The sequence below is a fragment of the Callorhinus ursinus genome, unplaced genomic scaffold (assembly GCF_003265705.2).
Source record: "Callorhinus ursinus isolate GAN/ISIS: 27379988/994484 unplaced genomic scaffold, GSC_fseal_2.0 scaffold24, whole genome shotgun sequence".
In the NCBI taxonomy this organism is placed as follows: domain Eukaryota; kingdom Metazoa; phylum Chordata; class Mammalia; order Carnivora; family Otariidae; genus Callorhinus; species Callorhinus ursinus.
Window position 1 is genome coordinate 10,082,085 of NW_027397086.1, and position 19,587 is coordinate 10,101,671.

Here is a 19,587-nt window from a genome sequence, read left to right on the forward strand (position 1 = left end):
TAGGCATTGCCCTCTCCAAGAACTGAAGAAGCTAGTTCTCAGAAGAGACATGAAATGAGAAGCCAGGGTCTACCCTGGAAAGGCATTATGTGTTAGCACTGGCTGTCAATCTGAATTATTCCAGCCAGCTTTGGGATGCCGTTAAGTTACTACCAGCAGGCGGCGCTTTCGCGTAGGCCTCTGAGCCTGTTCTTTTTTTTTTTTTTTTTTTTATTTATTTGAGAGAGAGAATGAGAGAGAGAGAGAGCATGAGAGGGGGGAGGGTCAGAGGAAGAAGCAGACTCCCTGCTGAGCAGGGGCCCGATGCGGGACTCGATCCCGGGACTCCAGGATCATGACCTGAGCCGAAGGCAGTTGCTTAACCAACTGAGCCACCCAGGTGCCCCTGAGCCTGTTCTTAAGAACTTAAAGTACACGTGTAAAATTAAAGTATTGGCGATTGGTAGGGAAGTGCCCATTAGCGGTGGTACTGAGTGCAAGGAGCTTTCACCAGCGTTGCATCTTTAGAAAAACAGCTATTCTAGTGTACAAATTCAGTATTGCTAGGTAATAATTTACCTCCAAACTACGTGGCTTAATATAACAACAAACATGAACTGTCTTCAGTTTTTATGGGTGGGGGATTCAGGAATGGCTTAGCGGTGTCATTTTTGGCTTGGGTTCTCTCAAGGACCTAAATACAAGTTCATCCACTGTTGGATTTGAATCACCATATTCCCTAGGATGTGGGAGTTATTCTCTGGCCGGTTATTCTCTGGCTCTTGCCACCTGTAGCCTTGTCAGGTAATCTTCCCAATCTACCATCTGCCTGGTAGTCTCATTAGCTAGTCTTACCTCAGGTACCCCCTGAGGAAGGGGGAGCTGGACATAAGTCAGACTAGTCCTTCACTTAATGTCATACTTATTCCCATGGTGTACTTTTGAGCCTTTGCCTAGAATACACCATGGCATCTAAATAAGAATAAAAATGTATAGATTGGGCTCTATAAAGTATTATAGAGCTTATAACAAATAGCTGGAGAAGGTGTCAAAGAGAAGATAAGACTTCAGCCTGGTTTGGTATGTCTCTTTTGTTTTTCCTACTGGCCCCAACACAATCAAATCCCCATCTCTGCAAGTTATTAGATGTGTTCCCTGAAGCCTCAGTTTCTTCATCGGTAATCTGAGGGTTATAGCACTCTTCAGAGTGGTTGCTCATATTAGAGACAATTTATTTAAGTTCATCATTACAATAATTGATACATGTTAGGAGCTAGTAATTGGTAGCTATTGTGTTGTCGTTATTTGGATACTCTTTAAAAGTTGGGGACCTATCCTCTATGCCTGACTCTGATAAAGCACCTGTCAAGATGCACTGGAGTTTAATAGGTCTTGTTGAGATGGTGAATTAACATTTCTGGCCTTCCTTCTTAATTACTAGACCTACTCCTGGGAAGTAAGAAAATGCTTCAAACAGTATCTTTCATTAGGGTCAGAGTGAGGATGTTCTTTTTGAGGAAAGACCTCTTACAGCTGATGAGGTAAAGTGATAGGGTGCACATAATCTGCTAATGGAAATCAATGTCATAAACAAGAGAAAAATTTATTTAAATATCTTCTGAAAAGTTTCTGGTCTGTGGGAACCTTTTTGTGCTCCTTTGCTCACTAAGTTAGAATATCAGACTCTCAGGATGTAGCAATTAGATGGACTCTTAAGAGATCAGTCATCTAATCCCAGACCTTTAATTGACAGTAAACAAACAAAAGAAGTAGGGGCAAAATTCTGCTCTGTGTTCAATGATAAAGATTCTTTCATCCTGAGATTCATGTTGCCATTGGTGTGGTGTTCTGTCTGGAAGCAGCCAGGAAAATAAAACTGTATCAAATACAGATTGCTACAGTGCTGTGCACATATTTCCAAAAAAGAATGGAAGATCATAAATCTGTCTTAATCAATAATAATAATTTTCAGATGGTCCATTTTCGGATAACCATTTTCATGCTATGTGTCAAGAACTATATACCTGTTTCATTTCATTCTCCCATAGGCTCTATGAGGCATTATTATTTGATCTTATAGACAATGAAAGTGAGGCTCTAAGGGTTCATTAATTTGCCCAAAGTCACATACCTAGTTAGGTTGAGTCAGGATTTGAATTCAAGCCTGCCTCACTTCAAACCGTCCTTTTTTTTTTCCCCCAATGAAATATTTCAAACCTTAAGGAAAGTACAGCAACTCATCTATCAAATGCCATTATAACTGCCACTAAACTTCACTGAATTACTTGTAAAATATTGCCATGCTGGCTTCAGATCTTCCTTTAAAACAAAAGATAATGGATACAGTAGAAGCACTCTATATACCCTTTTCCTACCCCTTCCCCAATTCTCCTTCTCTTTCCAGATATAGCTATTATCCTGATGTAGTATTTCTCTTTCACAATCATATGTTTATGTTATTACTACTGATGTAAATGTCTAGAGACAATAGCATTGCTTTGCGTTTTTTAAACTTATATAAGTGTTACTATGCTCTTTGTGTCATTTTGCGGGTTGGTTTTATCAGCCAACATTGTTTTCCATTGCATGAAAATACAGTAATTTATTCTGTCTTGTTCTAGGTTGCTGCCAAATTTTGCTATTACAAATAATGCTACAAAGACCATTCCTATACTGGTCTCTTTGGGCAAATGTGTGAAAGTTTTCTGGGGTAAACACCCAGAGTTTTCACTTTTCCATTATCCTCTCCCAGGCCTCTTGCCGTCTGTGGTGAATTTCTGAGCAATGTTGGGGTACCCAGGTCTGGGATGTTGGATACAAGTAAGGGAATGTGAAGAAACAAGGGACTCATAGAGGATTTGGTGTTGACAACCCAAGTCACTGGGGAGAGGGCTTGAATTTGCAGCTAAAGCAGTGGCTCTTGGGCATAAGGAGAAAAGAGATTGGCTTCTCCTTTGGCTTGATCAACTGAAAAACTAATCCTTTGGCTTGATCAGCTGAAAAACTGGAGACGTTGGTGGAAGTGTCAGGCGTGGACCCAAGTGAAACAAGAACACTTAGAAGAGGTTGTTGGTGCTTTAAGTCAATAGTTTTTAAACCACACGTCCGGGACCCGAGAGTTCCCATTGAGCCTCCTTGAGGGCTACCTGGGGGTGTACGTGGGGGAGACAGGCAGACAGCAGGGTCTCCCTTTCTGCTTCACCTGGAGCACCTCTACTCTATTTTACACACTGGAATTTTTGGTAAGACTTTGTTTCAGTAAACTATTGTAGCTGAATGTTTTTGAAACCCATTTAAATATATAGGAAGTCAAGTGACTAATGAGAGATATTTATTTAGGAGGTTCCCAATTAGATGTAGTTTGTACCCCAATATTCCCTCTCACACTGGTGTTACGGTCGAGCACTTAAGTAGACGGAGTAGGCTGCGTTCTGCAGTACTAGTAACAGTAACCCATATATAGCCCATAATTCTCATGACATACCAAATTGAGGGTATAAATAGGTTAAGAATAATAATGATAGTATCTGACTGTTTATTCCCCTGGCAGGAACACCTTCATGCCATGGTGACCTTGGGGAATAATAAGTAATTAAGCTACTTGGCTGGAGAATCCAGTAGGACCCAGATCAGGAAGGGCCTAATGAACTAAGTGGAGTCATTTGGGCTCTGTCCTGAGGGCAGAATTGATGTGGCATTAGCAGGAAGATCAGGTGACCCCGAAAGTTTCTGCCAGACCTGGATTCTCTTCCTTTAGAGATTCATATTTGTATAAAAGCCTAAGACTCCCTCAAAAGGCAACATTTTAAAACGTGAAGAAGATCCACCCCTGAGTCATGTTTACAAGGCAGATAAAAGGTTTAAACACTTGAACGTGAATTGAATTTTGGTTATTGAGGAACTTTGAGATCCATTATTTTATTTTATTTTTATTTTATTTTATTTTATTTTATTTTATTTTATTTTATTTTAGAGACAGAGCACATGGGGGGTGGACAGAGAGGCGGAGGGAGAGGGAGGGAGAGAAGCAGGCACCACACTCAGCGCAGAGCCCGATGCGGGGCTCCATCTCACGACCCTGAGATCATGACCTGAGCCAAAGTAAAGAGTTGGATGCTTAACCGACTGAGCCACCAAGGTGCCGCAAGATCCATTATTTTAAAAATATGTTTTCTACCAGGAAAACATGCCAATGGTTTGTAAGTATCATTTATCAATATTGACTCTATAATACAAACTTCCTTGCACTTAAAATACAAATATTATCCATGATGATTTGAGTATTCTTGCTCTCTCCAAAGTATCCTTTCCCGAAAATGATGGCAAAAGGACTTTGTTTGTTTTAACTTGATCCATCTTTCGCAACCCAGTTTAATCATTTTACAGATTCCGTTTTGAAACAAATGGGCTAGATTGTCAGACAACTGTGGCAGATTTTTATCATTTCAATAACACTTGCAAGAAATATCATTAGTGAAATTTGTGTATCAAATTTTCCTTTGTGTGACTTTTTTCTAATGAGTTTAATACTAACGTGTTGGTAAAGTAAAACCTCATTAATTCAAAGCAAGGAATGCCATGTGACCATAAAACATCTGAATTATAGAAAAATGTTTAGCGAAATCTGTTTTGTTACTTTAAAATAGAGTGCCTAATCATGATCTCAGGGTCCTGGGATTGAGCCCCGAGTCAGGCTCCGTGCTCAGCTCAGAGTCTGCTTGAGATTCTCTCTCTCCCTCTTGCTCACTCTCAAATAAATAAATATATCTTTAAAAATAGTAAAATAGGGGTGCCTGGGTGGCTCAGTTGTTAAGTGTCTGCCTTCGGCTCAGGTCATGGTCCCATCATCCTGGGATCGAGCCTCACTTCGGGCCCCCTGCTTGGTGGGAAGCCTGCTTCTCCCTCCCCCACCCCCCTGCTTGTGTTCCCTCTCTCGCTGTGTCTCTCTCTGTCAAATAAATAAATAAAATCTTTAAAAAAAATAATAAAATAAAATAGAGTACCTATTATATAGTAAGGTAGAAATGAGTACAAATAAAAGGAAGGTCATATGTAAAAATGTTTCCAGTGAACATAAAACATAAGAATCTCAAAGACAAAATTTTATTTCATCCTGTAGTTACTAGATTTATTTATTATAGGAAGCTTTGTTTTTCTTTGGTTCTCATATTAAAATTATTAAAATCTTCATTGAAAGGTATAAACATGAGTTTATTTTTTAAGAAAAAATATATTCTCCATCAGAATGAATGTAAATTTTGAATTTGTGTAGTATGAATTAATAGATATTGGAGGATATCCACTCCCTACTAAATATGAAAGTATTCGCTTGGTTATCTCCTAGAGAATGATGCCAGGTCCTCAGCATGGCATTTTCATTGCCTTTTGCAACCTTTCCTCTACCTAATGTTCAGCTCCTCTAGACTGGGACGATGAAGGCACCATTCTAGAGAGCTTCTTTGCAGATCCATCTTATCCTTAGGCCATTTCCAGTGCCACTGACACTACTACTCAGGATTTCTCTAGAAAGACTACCTCATGAGCCCTGTCTAAACCAGACCCATCCTAAAATCACCTCATTTTGGAAACTGAATCTAAGTGGGTCTCTTGTCAGTATCAGAGTGGATCTACCAGAGGTGTGCTCACAGAGGATACATCAGAATGATTGTCCTGATAAGAGAGGAAAGGCCAAAGGCAATGAGACTTACTGGCTTCTAGCTTAGAGCCATTCATTGTAGTGCCAAATTCCCATGTTAGAATATCCTTATTTGTATTAATCAAAATAAATCTCTAGATGTAAATGCCTATAAAATATCTCCTACCTTTACATCTGGGCATTAAAGGGTGTTTCAGTTCTGATTTTAGTTTTCCTCCTTAGTAGTCCCTCTTTCTGACATTAATCATTAACCAGTAAACTAACTTACCCAAATTCTTCAAGCTCAGTTTACATAAAAGGAGAGTAATCTTCAAGAAGTTTATACCCATGGTTTACTGCTAACTCCAGCCATGGGCCTTTGGGGCATACTCTGTTTTTTAATCTTCCTGGGTACAAGTTGGGGACAGGAACAAACGTAAGTAAAAGAACCTATCCTCATTTTTCAATGTATCTTAGTTGAGAGGAGTGAAAAATTTAACAGACCGTGTTAATTTGAAAATAACTTTCTACTTCCTAGAACACCAAGTGAATAGTCTCATTACTGAATGAGAAAGTCACGGAAGCATCTTGATGTGATGAGTGGCTAACAATATGGCAGCTTTATGGGATTATTATTTATAAAAAGTTTACAGAAGTGATTGTTTGAATTCCTCTTCCAAAAAGCACAAAATAAAATCAAAATGATAAACTTTCTTGCCATTGATTGCTTATTTGTATTTGGTACATAGTTTTTTCTTTGTATGTTCCAGGTACTGCACATAGTAAAGCAAGTGTTACTTTGGGGTCATTTCTAATACTGTGATTTGAAAAAAAACGATTGTAATTATTTCTATATTTATGAATTCCTCACAAATTTCAGTGTTATTACTGGAATATTATGCATTTTAAGGTATGTCTTAAAAATACTGATTTTGTATCTAGAGATAACATTTCAGTACTGAGAACGAACTGGAGAGTATCTAACTGAATCTACTCATTTCACAAATAAGAATAAGTCCAGCCAGAGGGGAAAGTGGCTTGCCAAAGATCATGCTACTGGAGGGAGAGAGACAAAAGCAGGGCTTTTATTAAGGACTCTTTTTTACCACTTCAGTTTTTTTCATTTGTCATAAATATACATATACAAATATGTAAAATATAAATGTATACTCAGGATATCATAAATTTATAACGCTCTCCCACCCCTAATCTGATTTTCTCACATGGCCACAATCACCCCATTCCCCAAGTAGTTCTTGTATAACCCTTTTTAAAAGACAAGTGGCAGAAGTTCAAGAGAGATTGAGATTAGTGAGCTCCAATCAGTGGTAGAACTAGGACTAGAACCCCGGCCCCCTGATTCTGAATTCTTTCCACGGCACTGTGCTGGCCCTTAATAAGCATCTCCTCTCTTTCTCTGACAAAAAAGTGAGAGTGTACCGTTTACAGCATGGCAACCAATTTAATTGACTTGATTGACTGATTGATTCAACAAAAATTTATCGAGCACCTACCATGTGACAGGCACTAGGGATACAGTAGATGGTATAAAGCTTGCATTCTGGTGGGAGAAGCAAATCATGGATGGGTGAATGAACCAATGAACGAAGGAATAAAGAAGGCCAGGTGGTGGGCGCCTGGGTGGCTCAGTTGGTTAAGCCACTGCCTTCGGCTCAGGTCATGATCCTGGAGTCCCGGGATCGAGTCCCGCATCGGGCTCCCTGCTCAGTGGGGAGTCTGCTTCTCCCTCTGACCCTCTTCCCTCTCATGCTATCTCTCATTCTCTCTCTCAAATAAATAAAATCTTAAAAAAAAAAAAAAAAAAGAAGGCCGGGTGGTTATTATGCAAGGAGGAAAAAAGTGAAGGGGAATCAGAGAGTAAGGAAATGATGGGGGCATTACCCAAAGTATAGAGAGGAAATGTTCTTTAAGGAGGTGATGCTCAAACAGAACTTGAAGTGAGGCGGAAGCAAACTATGCAAATATCTGGGGAAAGAACATTCCAGGCAGGGGCGCCTGGGTGGCTCAGGCGTTAAGCGTCTCGCTTTGGCTGAGGTCATGATCCCAGGGTCCTGGGATCGAGCCCCCATCGGGCTCCCTGCTCTGCGAGAGGCCTGCTTCCCCCTCTCCCGCTCCCCCTGCTTGTGTTCCTGCTCTCGCTGTCAAATAAATACACAAAATATTTTTTTAAAAAAAGAACATTCCAGGTAGAGGCCAAAATAATACTGTTGCCTCTCTGCAAGCTCAGTGGCCTGATCCTCTTAAACTATTGAAAGAAAATAAGAAAAGTGTGATATATTTTTTTAATTTTTTTATTGTTATGTTAATCACCATACATCACATCATTAGTTTTTGATGTAGTGTTCCATGATTCATTGTTTGTGCATAACACCCAGTGCTCCACGCAGAACGTGCTTCTTTAATACCCATCACCAGGCTAACCCATCCCCCCACCCCCCTCCCCTCTAGAACCCTCAGTTTGTTTTTCAGGGTCCATCATCTCTCATGGTTCGTCTCCCCCTCTGACTTACTCCCCTTCATTCTTCCCCTCCTGCTATCTTCTTCTTCTTCTTTTTTTCTTAACATATGTTGCATTATTTGTTTCAGAAAGGAAAAGTGTGATATATTTTTTAAGTATGATTCTTTTATATGAATAGATTGTGGTCCTGATAAACCAGTAAGGACCAAAATCTGTATGAAGGGTGATTCCAAAGCCATCTTTTAGAGACTTCTAAATACTGAATATTTTATGTTTTATCACTGCCACCACCACATAGACAATTCAAAATTAAAACAATATGAAACTGACAAAGATAAAATATGCAAGAATGCCAAAACTAAAATAGCTTTTTTCCCCTAGATTTTTCAGATTGCAAAACTCTTGCTAAATCCAGTTTAGTATAGCAATTGAAATTGTTAATTCACGAAACAGGCTGCTTGGGTTCAGTTCCCAATTCTATAAGTTAACTGTGTGACCTTGGGCAAGTTCATTATCAGTGAACTGGGAGTAATAACAATACCTTTCTCACAGAGTGGTTGTAGCAACACAGTGAGTTTATATATATAGTCCTTAAAACAGTGCCTAGCACAGGGTAAGATTTCAGGAAATGTGCCTTATTATCAGCAGAGCTTAATTTTTCTCATTTTCTACTGTTCCTGGGTAAGTGAGGAATTCAGATGATGGTTTGAAGTCTGGAGATTCTTTTCCCTCTTTTATAATTTGTCTATAAGTGATTCCAAGTTAGTTGTCATGTAGGAGACTGACAGATGTTTTAAAAGGATGTAATTGCTTCCAAATTAATTTTATGGTTACTAAAGACTTGTTGACTCAAAATGTTGTAATGTGGACAGGGGCCTGTAAGAATTCTGCCAGGTGCAGTGGCAGGTGGCCTCCAGGCCTGTTCGGCCACTTGAATTAGTCACTATGACCTTTTGTGTTGAAGCACACGTCTCTCTTCCTCTGTAATAGCACATGTAGCTCTCACTATTCAAATTAGATACTTTCATGATATTTAATTAATAACCCAGTTTATATTTTAAGTTTTCTTTTCATAAAACATTGAAAATACACAATTTTAAAAATGTTACTTCAAAAACTTACATAGATTCACTTCCATTCTTGTATAAAGCACATGAAAAATAAAACTGGAAATAATAGCCTGTGGTCGTGAACATAGCTTGTAATCTTGACCTCAATTATACACGTTAATGACTGAGAGAAAGACCTGAATATAAAGTTCTGCCTCATTCACTTACAAGCCATGTGACCATGGTCAAATTATCCTCTTTTCACTTGCAAAATAGGAATAGTATCAGTATCTGCACCATTGGCCTGTTGTAAAAATTAAAAGAGTTGTGTATAGAGTGCCAATGCAGCCTCTCCTATGGTAACTATTCACGTAATATCATCATTATTGTACGATTGTTACTGTTCTTCAAACACCTCCATGACTCCTTCCATTTCTAAATGCATTCCCCCAGCTCACTCTTATTGTATCCTTTTCTTTATCCACTCATGGTATAACGCAATACCTCTAAGATTTCTTCCTTTTAACTAATTTAGTGAAATTAATGAATCTTAACATTTATTGAGTACAAAGCATGCTAGGTGTTTTCATATACACATTCTCATTTCCTTCTCACTGTAAGCTGGTCAGGAAGGTGATATTTTCACAAGTAAATTATTTTGGTCTTAGAAAGTGTTAGTGACTTTACCATGGTCACTCAGCCAGTAGATGACAGAGCTGCAATTCAAGCACTGGTGTCTTTGTTGCCTTTTTTTCATTGAGCAAAAATATTGACCCTATTTACATGTTCCAGCCAACAGCTTTTTTAAAGTCTTTCTCTGCCGCAGTAGCTCAGGGAAAGTGTTATTATTTCTAAATGTCAGCTAAATCTCCAGTTCTATTTCTCAAGTCTTAATTCTAAACTACTTCTTTTTGAAAACTATGCTGAAATTATCACAGATCACTTATAAATTTTGATTTAAAATTAATCACTTTTAAGTTGAGAAAATGTGCCTATTTGAGTCTCTCAAGTGAGACGAAAAAATTAAGAATATAACGAAATACGTCACCTCAAGATATCGGTCCTACTCTTTTCCTGTTTCAACAGGTATGTCATATCGGCACCAAAAGTATTCCGTGTTGGAGCATCTGAAAATATTGTAATTCAAGTTTATGGATATACCGAAGAATTTGATGCCACAATCTCTATTAAAAGTTATCCTGATAAAAAATTTAGTTACTCTTCAGGCCATGTTACTTTATCCTCAGAAAATAAATTCCAAAACTCTGCAATCTTAACAGTATGTATTTATTCTTCATTTTCTTTATACATACAGGATATTCTCAAATAAATGTGTACCAAGTTTTAATGTTGATAACATATAGATTTGGCCATCTGTATCACTTACCACTGTGTGAGTCCTAAGTGATGTCAGTCACCAATGATCATATGGATGAAACAGAAGATTCTAAATTGGAGAGTTGTATCTGCTTTTTGTGCAATGCCTATAAATTATGATGTTTGTATTGGAAAATAAAATTGTACTAATGTACATATTTGGAAATGAATTGAAAATACTTGTTTACTGTGAAAACTATCATTACATAAATAGAAAAATATGAATATGCATCTTGATCTGTAATGCATTGCCTACAAAAACCCAACTAAACTCCAATATTTATCAATTATAGCTTCCAAAACTAATAAAATTATTGATTACTAAACTGAATAGCTCTCATTGAAAACCTGTAGTTAACACAAAGAACAATATGGATCAAATAACTTTTCCTTCTATTTAGATATTGTAGTGTACCTTGGTTAGAGAAGCACTTGCAACTCATTTCTTATTTCAAATTCTAACTAAAATACTTTCATACTCAAAATATTGTTTTAAAGTCTGATAAAAATTCAAAAATAAAAAACCAGAAAATTAAAGACTACTAGAATTGGAAGGGGTTCTGAGGTTCATTTAGACCAGTGTTTATTTTTATTTTTATACATTTTATTTATTTATTTGACAGAGAGATAGGAGAGAGCACAAGTAGGCAGAGCACCAGGCAAAGGGAGAGGGAGAAGCAGGCTCTCTGCTGAGCAGGGAGCCCAGTGCAGGGCTCAATCTCAGGACCCTGGGATTATGACGTGAGCTGAAAGCAGCCGCTTAACTGACTGAGCCACCCAGGCACCCCTAGACCAGTGTTTCTTTAAAGTGAGCTCTTTAAAAAGAAATTTAAATTTTAAATTTTAAAACAGCTTAAGATTAGAATTATATTGATATTTAGTATTTTGAATTTATTTTGTATATTTGTTTGATTTTATAATTAAGTAAAACCCATAAGCGTAAGAAGATTACACCTAGTCTTAGGTTTTGTACATATTTAAGTACCATTGTAATAAAAATAAATTTTTATTATATTATAAATAATAAAAGTCAGCAGAGAGTCCTCCAGAACATTTTATCCTTTAAAAGAGGTCTGTGTATTACTCAAGTTTGAGAAACACTGATCTAAATACGTTCTAACCAAATGTAAGATTTTTTTCATCAATGTTCTTGATTGTAAATGCTTGAATTTCTTAAATACTTCCACTTACTAGATTTATTAAGAATTAAAATTAATTTCCCAATTAATTTCAGTGGACACTCTTATCTGATGTCACTAAGATGTTTAGTGTGGCTGTTACCTTTAAATTTAAATCAATCAAATTTAACTATAATAAAAAATTCAGTTCATGAGTCACAATAGTTCCATTCCAAGTGCTCAAATAGCCACATGTGACTGGCAAGTACCGTGTTGACAACATAGATATAGAACGTTTTCATCATCATAGAAAGTTCTCGTGACTCGTGCAGACTCAGTTAATTGAAAGATTAAGTAGAGAATCATAAAACTGGATGCATATCCTCAGCATTTAATTTTATCTTAACATTATAATGTATCTTTGTTTGGCAATTGTTTGATGTCATGCCAAGGTCTTCAAGCATGGGTCCCCTGGTTGGAGTGTCAAATCTTATTTATTACATGTCGTGCCTTTAACAAATCATCTTTGCTTACAGTTTCTGTTCCTTTAAAGTGGAGAAGGAGCTTAAAGACACTTGCAAGGCAGTCTGAGTGCAGAATCTTTATAGGCTGTTACTGTCTTCCAAACTTTGACAGTACTCTCATGTTTGATTCCACAGCAGTTGGTTTTAGTGATTTACTTTTATCCCATGTGTCCAAAGCCTGAGTTTTCATAGAAACACTCTTCTTTCTTTTATTTACTCTTCGTGTATTATATTTGCATATCATGCAATGTAGAGTGGATAATTACAATTACATATGCCAAATGAGAAAGCATGCAGCTCAAGGGGTGGGAGCAGAGGGATAGAGGTATAGTACAGTAAGTACTATACAAGGTATAGTACAACGTGTCCTGAACATCAGTCAGGATTTTGAACTGAGGGAGCGGACAGCATGCTAATCCAGTGCTGACCAAGTGAAAGTTTGTTAAGAAGCTTCTGTGGTAGTAATTTTATTAAATACACATAAAATTTAGGGAACATGGAAACCAAAAGACTTTTAATTGCTTAAAGCTAAATTTTTACCATGATATTTGACACTGACAGGCTTCGGGTAAAATGTATTCACTATTCTGTCTCTACTACTTTTTAAATGGTTAAATACATATGCTCTTTTTGTGTGTGTTCTAATGAGGTGACATAACCTAAGTTATACTCTATTCTTTTTTTTTTTTTACAGATACAACCCAAACAATTGTCTGGAGGACAAAACCCAGTTTCACATGTATATTTGGAAGTTGTATCGAGGCATTTTTCAAGATCAAAAAAAGTGCCAATAACCTATGACAATGGATTTCTCTTCATTCATACAGACAAACCTGTTTACACTCCACAACAGTCAGGTAGGGTATAAGATGCTGCTTCCTCTGGTGGAGAGGGGGTGATTGACATATTGTAGAGATTTTCTTAACACTTGAAATTAAGTGCAGACAAGTTTCCAACTTGCTCAAAGAGTCTCAACTCCTAATCACTTTTACATTTATATCATTTTAATTTAAAATTTATATGGAAATCGCTAAATACATATTTAAAGTTAAATATAAATTTTAAGTTCATATGGAAACTGCAAAATTAGCAATTATATTATTTGCCTCGTTAGTTATTTCTGTGAAGAAAAAAGCTTTTTAAAAATTGTGAAATGTTGTGTTTTATCTTATTTATTAAACAAGTGTAAGATGTAATTGCAAATATAGTTTTGACAGTGGGAAAATAATCTATTATAGAGCCATGTTCATAAAAAAAGTTCCTTTGACTTTGGAGCTGCTCTTCAAATTCAGAAAATCCAACCCAATCCAATCAGATGTTTCAACAAAGAATAAACTAGATCACAGAAATATATGGATATTAATTTTCTAAGGGGAATCTACCTAAGAAAATTTCTAATAGAACATGGCTTCATAGACATGGTCCCTCTGTTAGTGGGAAAAGGGCAGGATAGAGATAATAGAATTTACCTCACCAAATTGTTGTGAGAGGTAGGTGAATTCATAAGGGTAAAGCACTTAAAACAGTGCCCAGAACAGAGTAAGCACTAGGAAAGTGTTTTCCAACCCTGTTTGATCTGTGGAATAGCACACAGCCTTATTTACACAGAAGAAAAAAAAAATTACTTAAAAGTAGTTCTCTTAGAAATTGATTAAATCTTGCTATTTATAGCTCTAATATCCTAATCCACACACTTAATCTGCAGATCCTTGAGGGATTTTTAGTATAAGTATCTTTAGGATAAAGGTTTAAATCTTCAAGGCTTTGTAGGATAAGGACTTTAGCATATTGACCCAAATCCTTCAATGCCATGCAGCCTGTGTCCTGCCTTCCCCTCCAGCTTTCTCAGTCACCATGCTCCCCCTCATCTGTGGAAACCAGCCCAAATGACCTCTTTCTATTTGCTTTCTCGCGCTCTTCCCCCCACCCCCATATGAAGACCTGTATATCTCTGCCAGGTGCATTCATTCCCCGCTCCCCCCTGCCCCCCCACTTTGCCTTATTAATACCTACGCAACCCTAACATGTCATCCCTAGAGGGCAGCCTTCTCTGACCTCTCTGATGGCTTCAAATCTCCCTCTTCTATGCTCTCAGGAAGCCGGGCAGTGCTCTTTGTAATGCTCCCCACCCTGGAATTGTACATACACTTGTGTGATCATGTGTTCACTCTCTCCTCCACTCCATTGGAAGACTTCCATGCCTGATCTGTCTCACCGCCATATCTCCAAGTGCAGCATAGTGCCTGTACATAGAAGACATTAATAAGTTTTCTTAAAACCTAATAAGCCATATCTTTGGTACTAAAGAATTGGATTGATCTTGCCTCTGATACACTGTTGCTATGAAGACAAGATTAATTTTCTAGTCTAAACACAAACTGGATTAGAAAGTAGATAAGAAGTGGGCATAGAAATAATACTACTAAAATAAAAATAATGAGCATTTATTGAGTAGCTATTATGTGCCAGGCTATATAAAAGCTTTGTCTCATTTAGTTCTCATAACACTATAAAGCAGATGCTAGCGTTTCTGTTTTAAGATGAGAGAACTAAGATTTAGAGGGATTTAGTATCCCATTCCAGGGCCACTAGGAAGTGGTAGTCATGGGAGTGAAACCAAAATTTTGAACTCCAGGGCATGAGCTCTTACTTTTTTGTGACATACTGCCTCTGGCAGTATCCCAGGGATGCTCAGGGATGAACTGGGTATGTCCATAATATAGGAGGGAGCACACAAGGCGGGAGAAGAGGGGGGACAGCAGAGTGTGTATGTGTGTGGGGGGGGGATTTACTGAACATTTTGCTTTGACCTTATGGTCTTAGTGAAACCAATTTTGGAGAGTTTAATGTGCCTTCTTATGTAGAGCTTTACATAGTACTGACCCTTTAAAGGGCTTATGGCTCCAGTTCAGTTTTATTTTGTGAGTAAAGTTTTGGCCATGAAATGATTTGAGCATCAGTAAATGAACATCAGAGAAATTACGATATGTCATATTGGAAGGAACTAGAACAGCATGTCTCAAGCAGCTAAGAGTTCAATTCTAGCAGATGCAATTGTTTAAAAGGCAGGGATCTCTTAATGGGCAGAAACAAATGAAAAGAACTAATTGTTCTTGAGCTCTTGCCATTACTCATTTAACAATGATGGAACAATTATAGGATCTGGCTCAATGAATCTAACAAAACCATACAATTCAAAGCTGCCTTTAGCTACAATAAGGGATACTTTGGGGCCTTTTTGGTTTTTATATGTGCAAGAGTGTATAATGTCAAAATCAAACTATCTAATTTTCCATTAAAATCTACAACTCTAATATGAGACAATATAGTATGCTCCCATATAACCATGTGGGAGAGATCACTATTTTGCTACTATGAAATTCTCAATAAACAATGGTCTAATGTGTGTTCCCAAAAAGTTGTATGGAAATATATTTTAATAAAGTGGACTGTACTTTAATTTCACCAGGAAAAGTAGCTCTTTAAAGGAATCCAAGAGGGTTCTCTTTAAAGGAAAATAACTTTAGTAATATTCTGTAAACTAACTTTTTCTTTCCTTTAAGTACAAATTTTTGTGATATGATTTTTTAAAAATTATACTCATCAAAAAAATTATACTCATCTCCTTTAAGGATGATTATTGTAAAAAATCAAAATACCCTGTGTTTAGCAGAGGTTTTGATGATATCAATTGTTCTTACAGTAAAGGTTAGAGTTTACTCACTGAATGATGACTTGAAGCCAGCCAAAAGAGAAACTGTCTTAACTTACATAGTAAGTATGTTATTTATTTATGTAATAATTTAATTCATCCTTAGGATAAGATACATTGTTCCATAACCCTGCCCTAACACCACACTAACTCATTCAATGTTGGGTAAATGGTTACTGAACATCTTCTGTAAGTATAACATTGTAAAACTACACCTCTGCAATAGATATATGTAAAATGCTCATGAAAATTCACTTTCATCAAGTTATGATTTTGAACTAAATCCTTTAAATATATCCTTCATGGTTTCTTTCTTAAAGAGCATCAATCAATCACTATGAATTAATTGAATATTAATTGAATATTACATATGAGATTTTTGATTTGTACAATTCAAGATAAAGAATTACAATCTGGGCACTTACACTTAAGAAACTGAGTTTAGTAACATACTAGCACATGTGAAAAATAGTGTTAAACCATGAGATAAGGATCAGCAGTTATCAACACTTTACCAGTGATGACATGATGACATGTGTAACAGATGACATGCCTAGGTGCAACAAGCTCCCATGGTCTTACCCAGTTTGTGTCACAACCCTACAAAATTATTGTGGGGAAATAACTGCCCACCTATTAACAGTAGGTATATTACCCACGGCCCTTCCCTGTAGGCTGCAGCACCTGTTTTCCTTCTAACAAACCCTAGAAGATAAAAACCCTTACCAGAACACAAGTAAAAAAGAGGAATGTATAGGGATAACTTTGAATGCTTTATAGCCTACACAAATCATAAACCTTTCACAAACTTTAACATCTGACTATTTTATAATGAATTACTTGTGAAACATCAGAGTGTGCCAAGACTGTGGTTGATAGCTATTGATATAGACCGTAAACTCCCGTAATCCAGAAAAGAGATCAGGGAGGCCAAGGGACCCGTCAAGGTAGAGGTGAAATTTGAACTGGGCCTGGAACAATGAGTAGAATTGAGAGCAGTGGAGAAGACATGGGCGGGTTGCTGGAAAGGAGCGACAGACAGCAGTCCGAGGTGAAAGGGATCGGACATGAAGAAAGCAACCTGATTCCAGGGCAGAGGCGTCCCTGGGAACAGAGAGGTAAGATCTGAAAGTTAGACTAGGGCCATAGACTTGAATCAGCAGACCTGGAAGTGAAGACTTCACGCGGCAGGTGGTAGGGAGTCCCTGCAGATTTACTGAAGGGACAGGACCAAGGATGGAAGGGAAATGTGTAACTGTGAACTCCACTGCGGAAGAAGCTGGGCTGCTGCTGAAGCCCTGATGCAGGGAGAGAGAGGCGTGCTATCAGCAGCAGGAGAAATGCAGAGAATGGTCTCCCAGACAGCCCGAATGAGGGCCGGGAGAGTCACATGGAATGCCGCAGGGAAGTGGATGGGAAGCTGACTTGTCCTAAAGCTGTGAGTCTTTTCCTCTGGAACCCAAAATGTGAGTGTAGGAACAGATGTACACACTGAGTAGATACTATAGGACAAAACCACACTTAGAGTACAAACCAAACAAATGATACAGTGGGGCAAATGACACATGGGCTCAGAGGGCAGACCAAATGGAGGTAAGAGTCACGGCTGACAGTGATCCTTTTCTGGAATAGAATAGGTTTCAATTAAAGGAATAGACACAGATTTTCACAAAATAGTGAAGAACTTCCTATTAAGAAATAGCACGAGCTTTCCAATGGCAGCAGGAAGGACTGAGAAGTGAGATAGCAAATAAACTGGCCAAGTAGTATAGGGAGTCTGGAAGGGAATGAAGGAGAGTGTCCAGATCAAATGCCCTTTTTCTGTCAGAAAATACTAGAGGATGTGGACAGATGCTTTTTATTTTATTTCTCCTGGTTGAACTTGAGTGATGAAAAATCATGGCACCACACAAGGAAGAGTAGATGCCAGTTGTCTCATGTAGGAGCTGCCCCAGGAAGAGAGGATTGAGGAATCTGATCCCAGAGCGGCAGAGAATCAGTATACAAGAAGTGTCCTGAAAATTGTGCTCAAGAGAGATCATCTTAGAAGCACTGTACATGATCAACTGCAGGGATAAAGAGCAGCCCAGATGATATTTAGCTGCGATCCTTATCCTTGTTCAGAATAGATCTTTGTAACTCCGGGGGAAAATACCTTAAAATCCTGGCCATGAATTCCACAGTCATGACACATGGTGGTAAATTTGTGTTAAGGTCAAAAGGAACCACTACATGTAGTCCAAAGAAAGTAAAATACCTTGTTTTGATAATTTTCAAACCCACAAAGGGGAGTTTATGGGGAAGCTTTATGAAAACTTTCAAGTTTGTTTAACCATTTTGAGTGTTTTATCAAGTTCAAAATGTCCATAGTGCACAGTTATAAAATGTTTAGCTAGTTAAAGCATTTTATAGTATATTTGCTTTGGAAAACTTCAAATGAACAGTTACGAAATTTAGATTCTGGTATCTATAAAGCCTGTAAGTTCACATTTGGTTAGTTGTAACATCAATTATTGCTACATTTCTTTTTTTAGTTATGCAATAGAAAGTTGAGTCTTTTCTGGATAATTGAGGCTAGGATATCCTGGATACCAATATAAACCTTCTTTCCCTCCCTTCCTCTCTCTCTCTCTTTGTGTGTGTGTGTGTGTGTGTGTGTGTGTGTGTGTGTGTGTAGCAGGAGATGGAGGAGAGTTTCAAAAAAGGAGGGAAGTAGCTTAAATGAACCCTATTTGCCTTCCACAACATTTAAGTGATCTTCCTCTCTCATATTTAATTTGAAGATGTAGATATTTGTTAGTAAATACTTCTGTAGGTCAAAGATATTATAATCAGCTGATTTTTTTAATGTGGCTTAAGTGCTTTGAGGTTGTTTGTTTTTATTCAAAGGATCCCGAAGGATCAGAAGTGGACATTGTAGAAGAAAATGATTATACTGGAATCATCTCTTTTCCTGACTTCAAGATTCCATCAAATCCTAAGTATTTTAAAGCATTTGTTAATAAAGTTTTCTCTAGAAAGCACATCTGGATCTTTGAGTTGTGAGGCAGATAACCAGTCAAATGGAGCTACCTGGTGTTAACAAAGGGTGTAAGCGTTAAAGAAATGAGGGTGTGCAAAGGAGTGTACTTGGGATGCGCACGGGGTGGTGTACAGAATTGTTGCATCACTATGTCGTATGCTGAAGCTAATATAACACTGTATGTTAACTCACTGGAACTAAGATAAAATAAAACAGATAAAAAGTAGAAATACCCTAAAATTTTTTAAATAAAAAATGAAAAGGACGTAATGTAAGTTTGAACATTAAAAAGAAAATTTAAGTCTAATGAGAAGTGAGGCTCAGTTTCTGGCAAACAAAAACCTCCCAGTACTTCCCACCAATCCTCTTTATATATAGAAGTAAAAATTTGGAAGAGGCAAAAATAGTCCCTGGGCTTTTTTTCATTAAAACCATCAACCTTCTACCCTTCAAGGAATCTAATAGACTATCAGTCTAAAAGGCTGGAGTGGTCCCATGCCTTGCTCTGAGAGTTATAAAAATATTGATCCTCCATAGTCTTTGTCTGCATAGATTACCAGGCAGGTTTCAAGAGGGAGAGTGTTCTCAGAGCCATTTCCTTTTTTGACCTCATATTAAAGGATTTAAGAACACGTTTTAACAGAATGCAATATAGTAAATATTTGGTGAACACGTTCCTGGTATGTGCAAAG

General features: G+C 37.5%; 1 protein-coding gene across 1 annotated transcript in view; it reads left to right on the forward strand.

Annotated features, from left to right (window-relative positions):
• Nucleotides 1–5,944: 5,944 nt before the first annotated feature.
• C5 (complement C5) overlaps nt 5,945–19,587 on the forward strand; it is an 87,670-nt gene continuing 74,027 nt past the window's right edge. Inside the window, exons 1-5 of the mRNA XM_025888322.2 lie at nt 5,945–6,050; nt 10,229–10,421; nt 12,856–13,018; nt 15,865–15,935; nt 18,763–18,854. Coding sequence (XP_025744107.1) covers nt 5,986–6,050; nt 10,229–10,421; nt 12,856–13,018; nt 15,865–15,935; nt 18,763–18,854 — 584 coding nt within the window. The 5' untranslated portion in view covers nt 5,945–5,985. The remainder of the gene's footprint in view (nt 6,051–10,228; nt 10,422–12,855; nt 13,019–15,864; nt 15,936–18,762; nt 18,855–19,587) is intronic.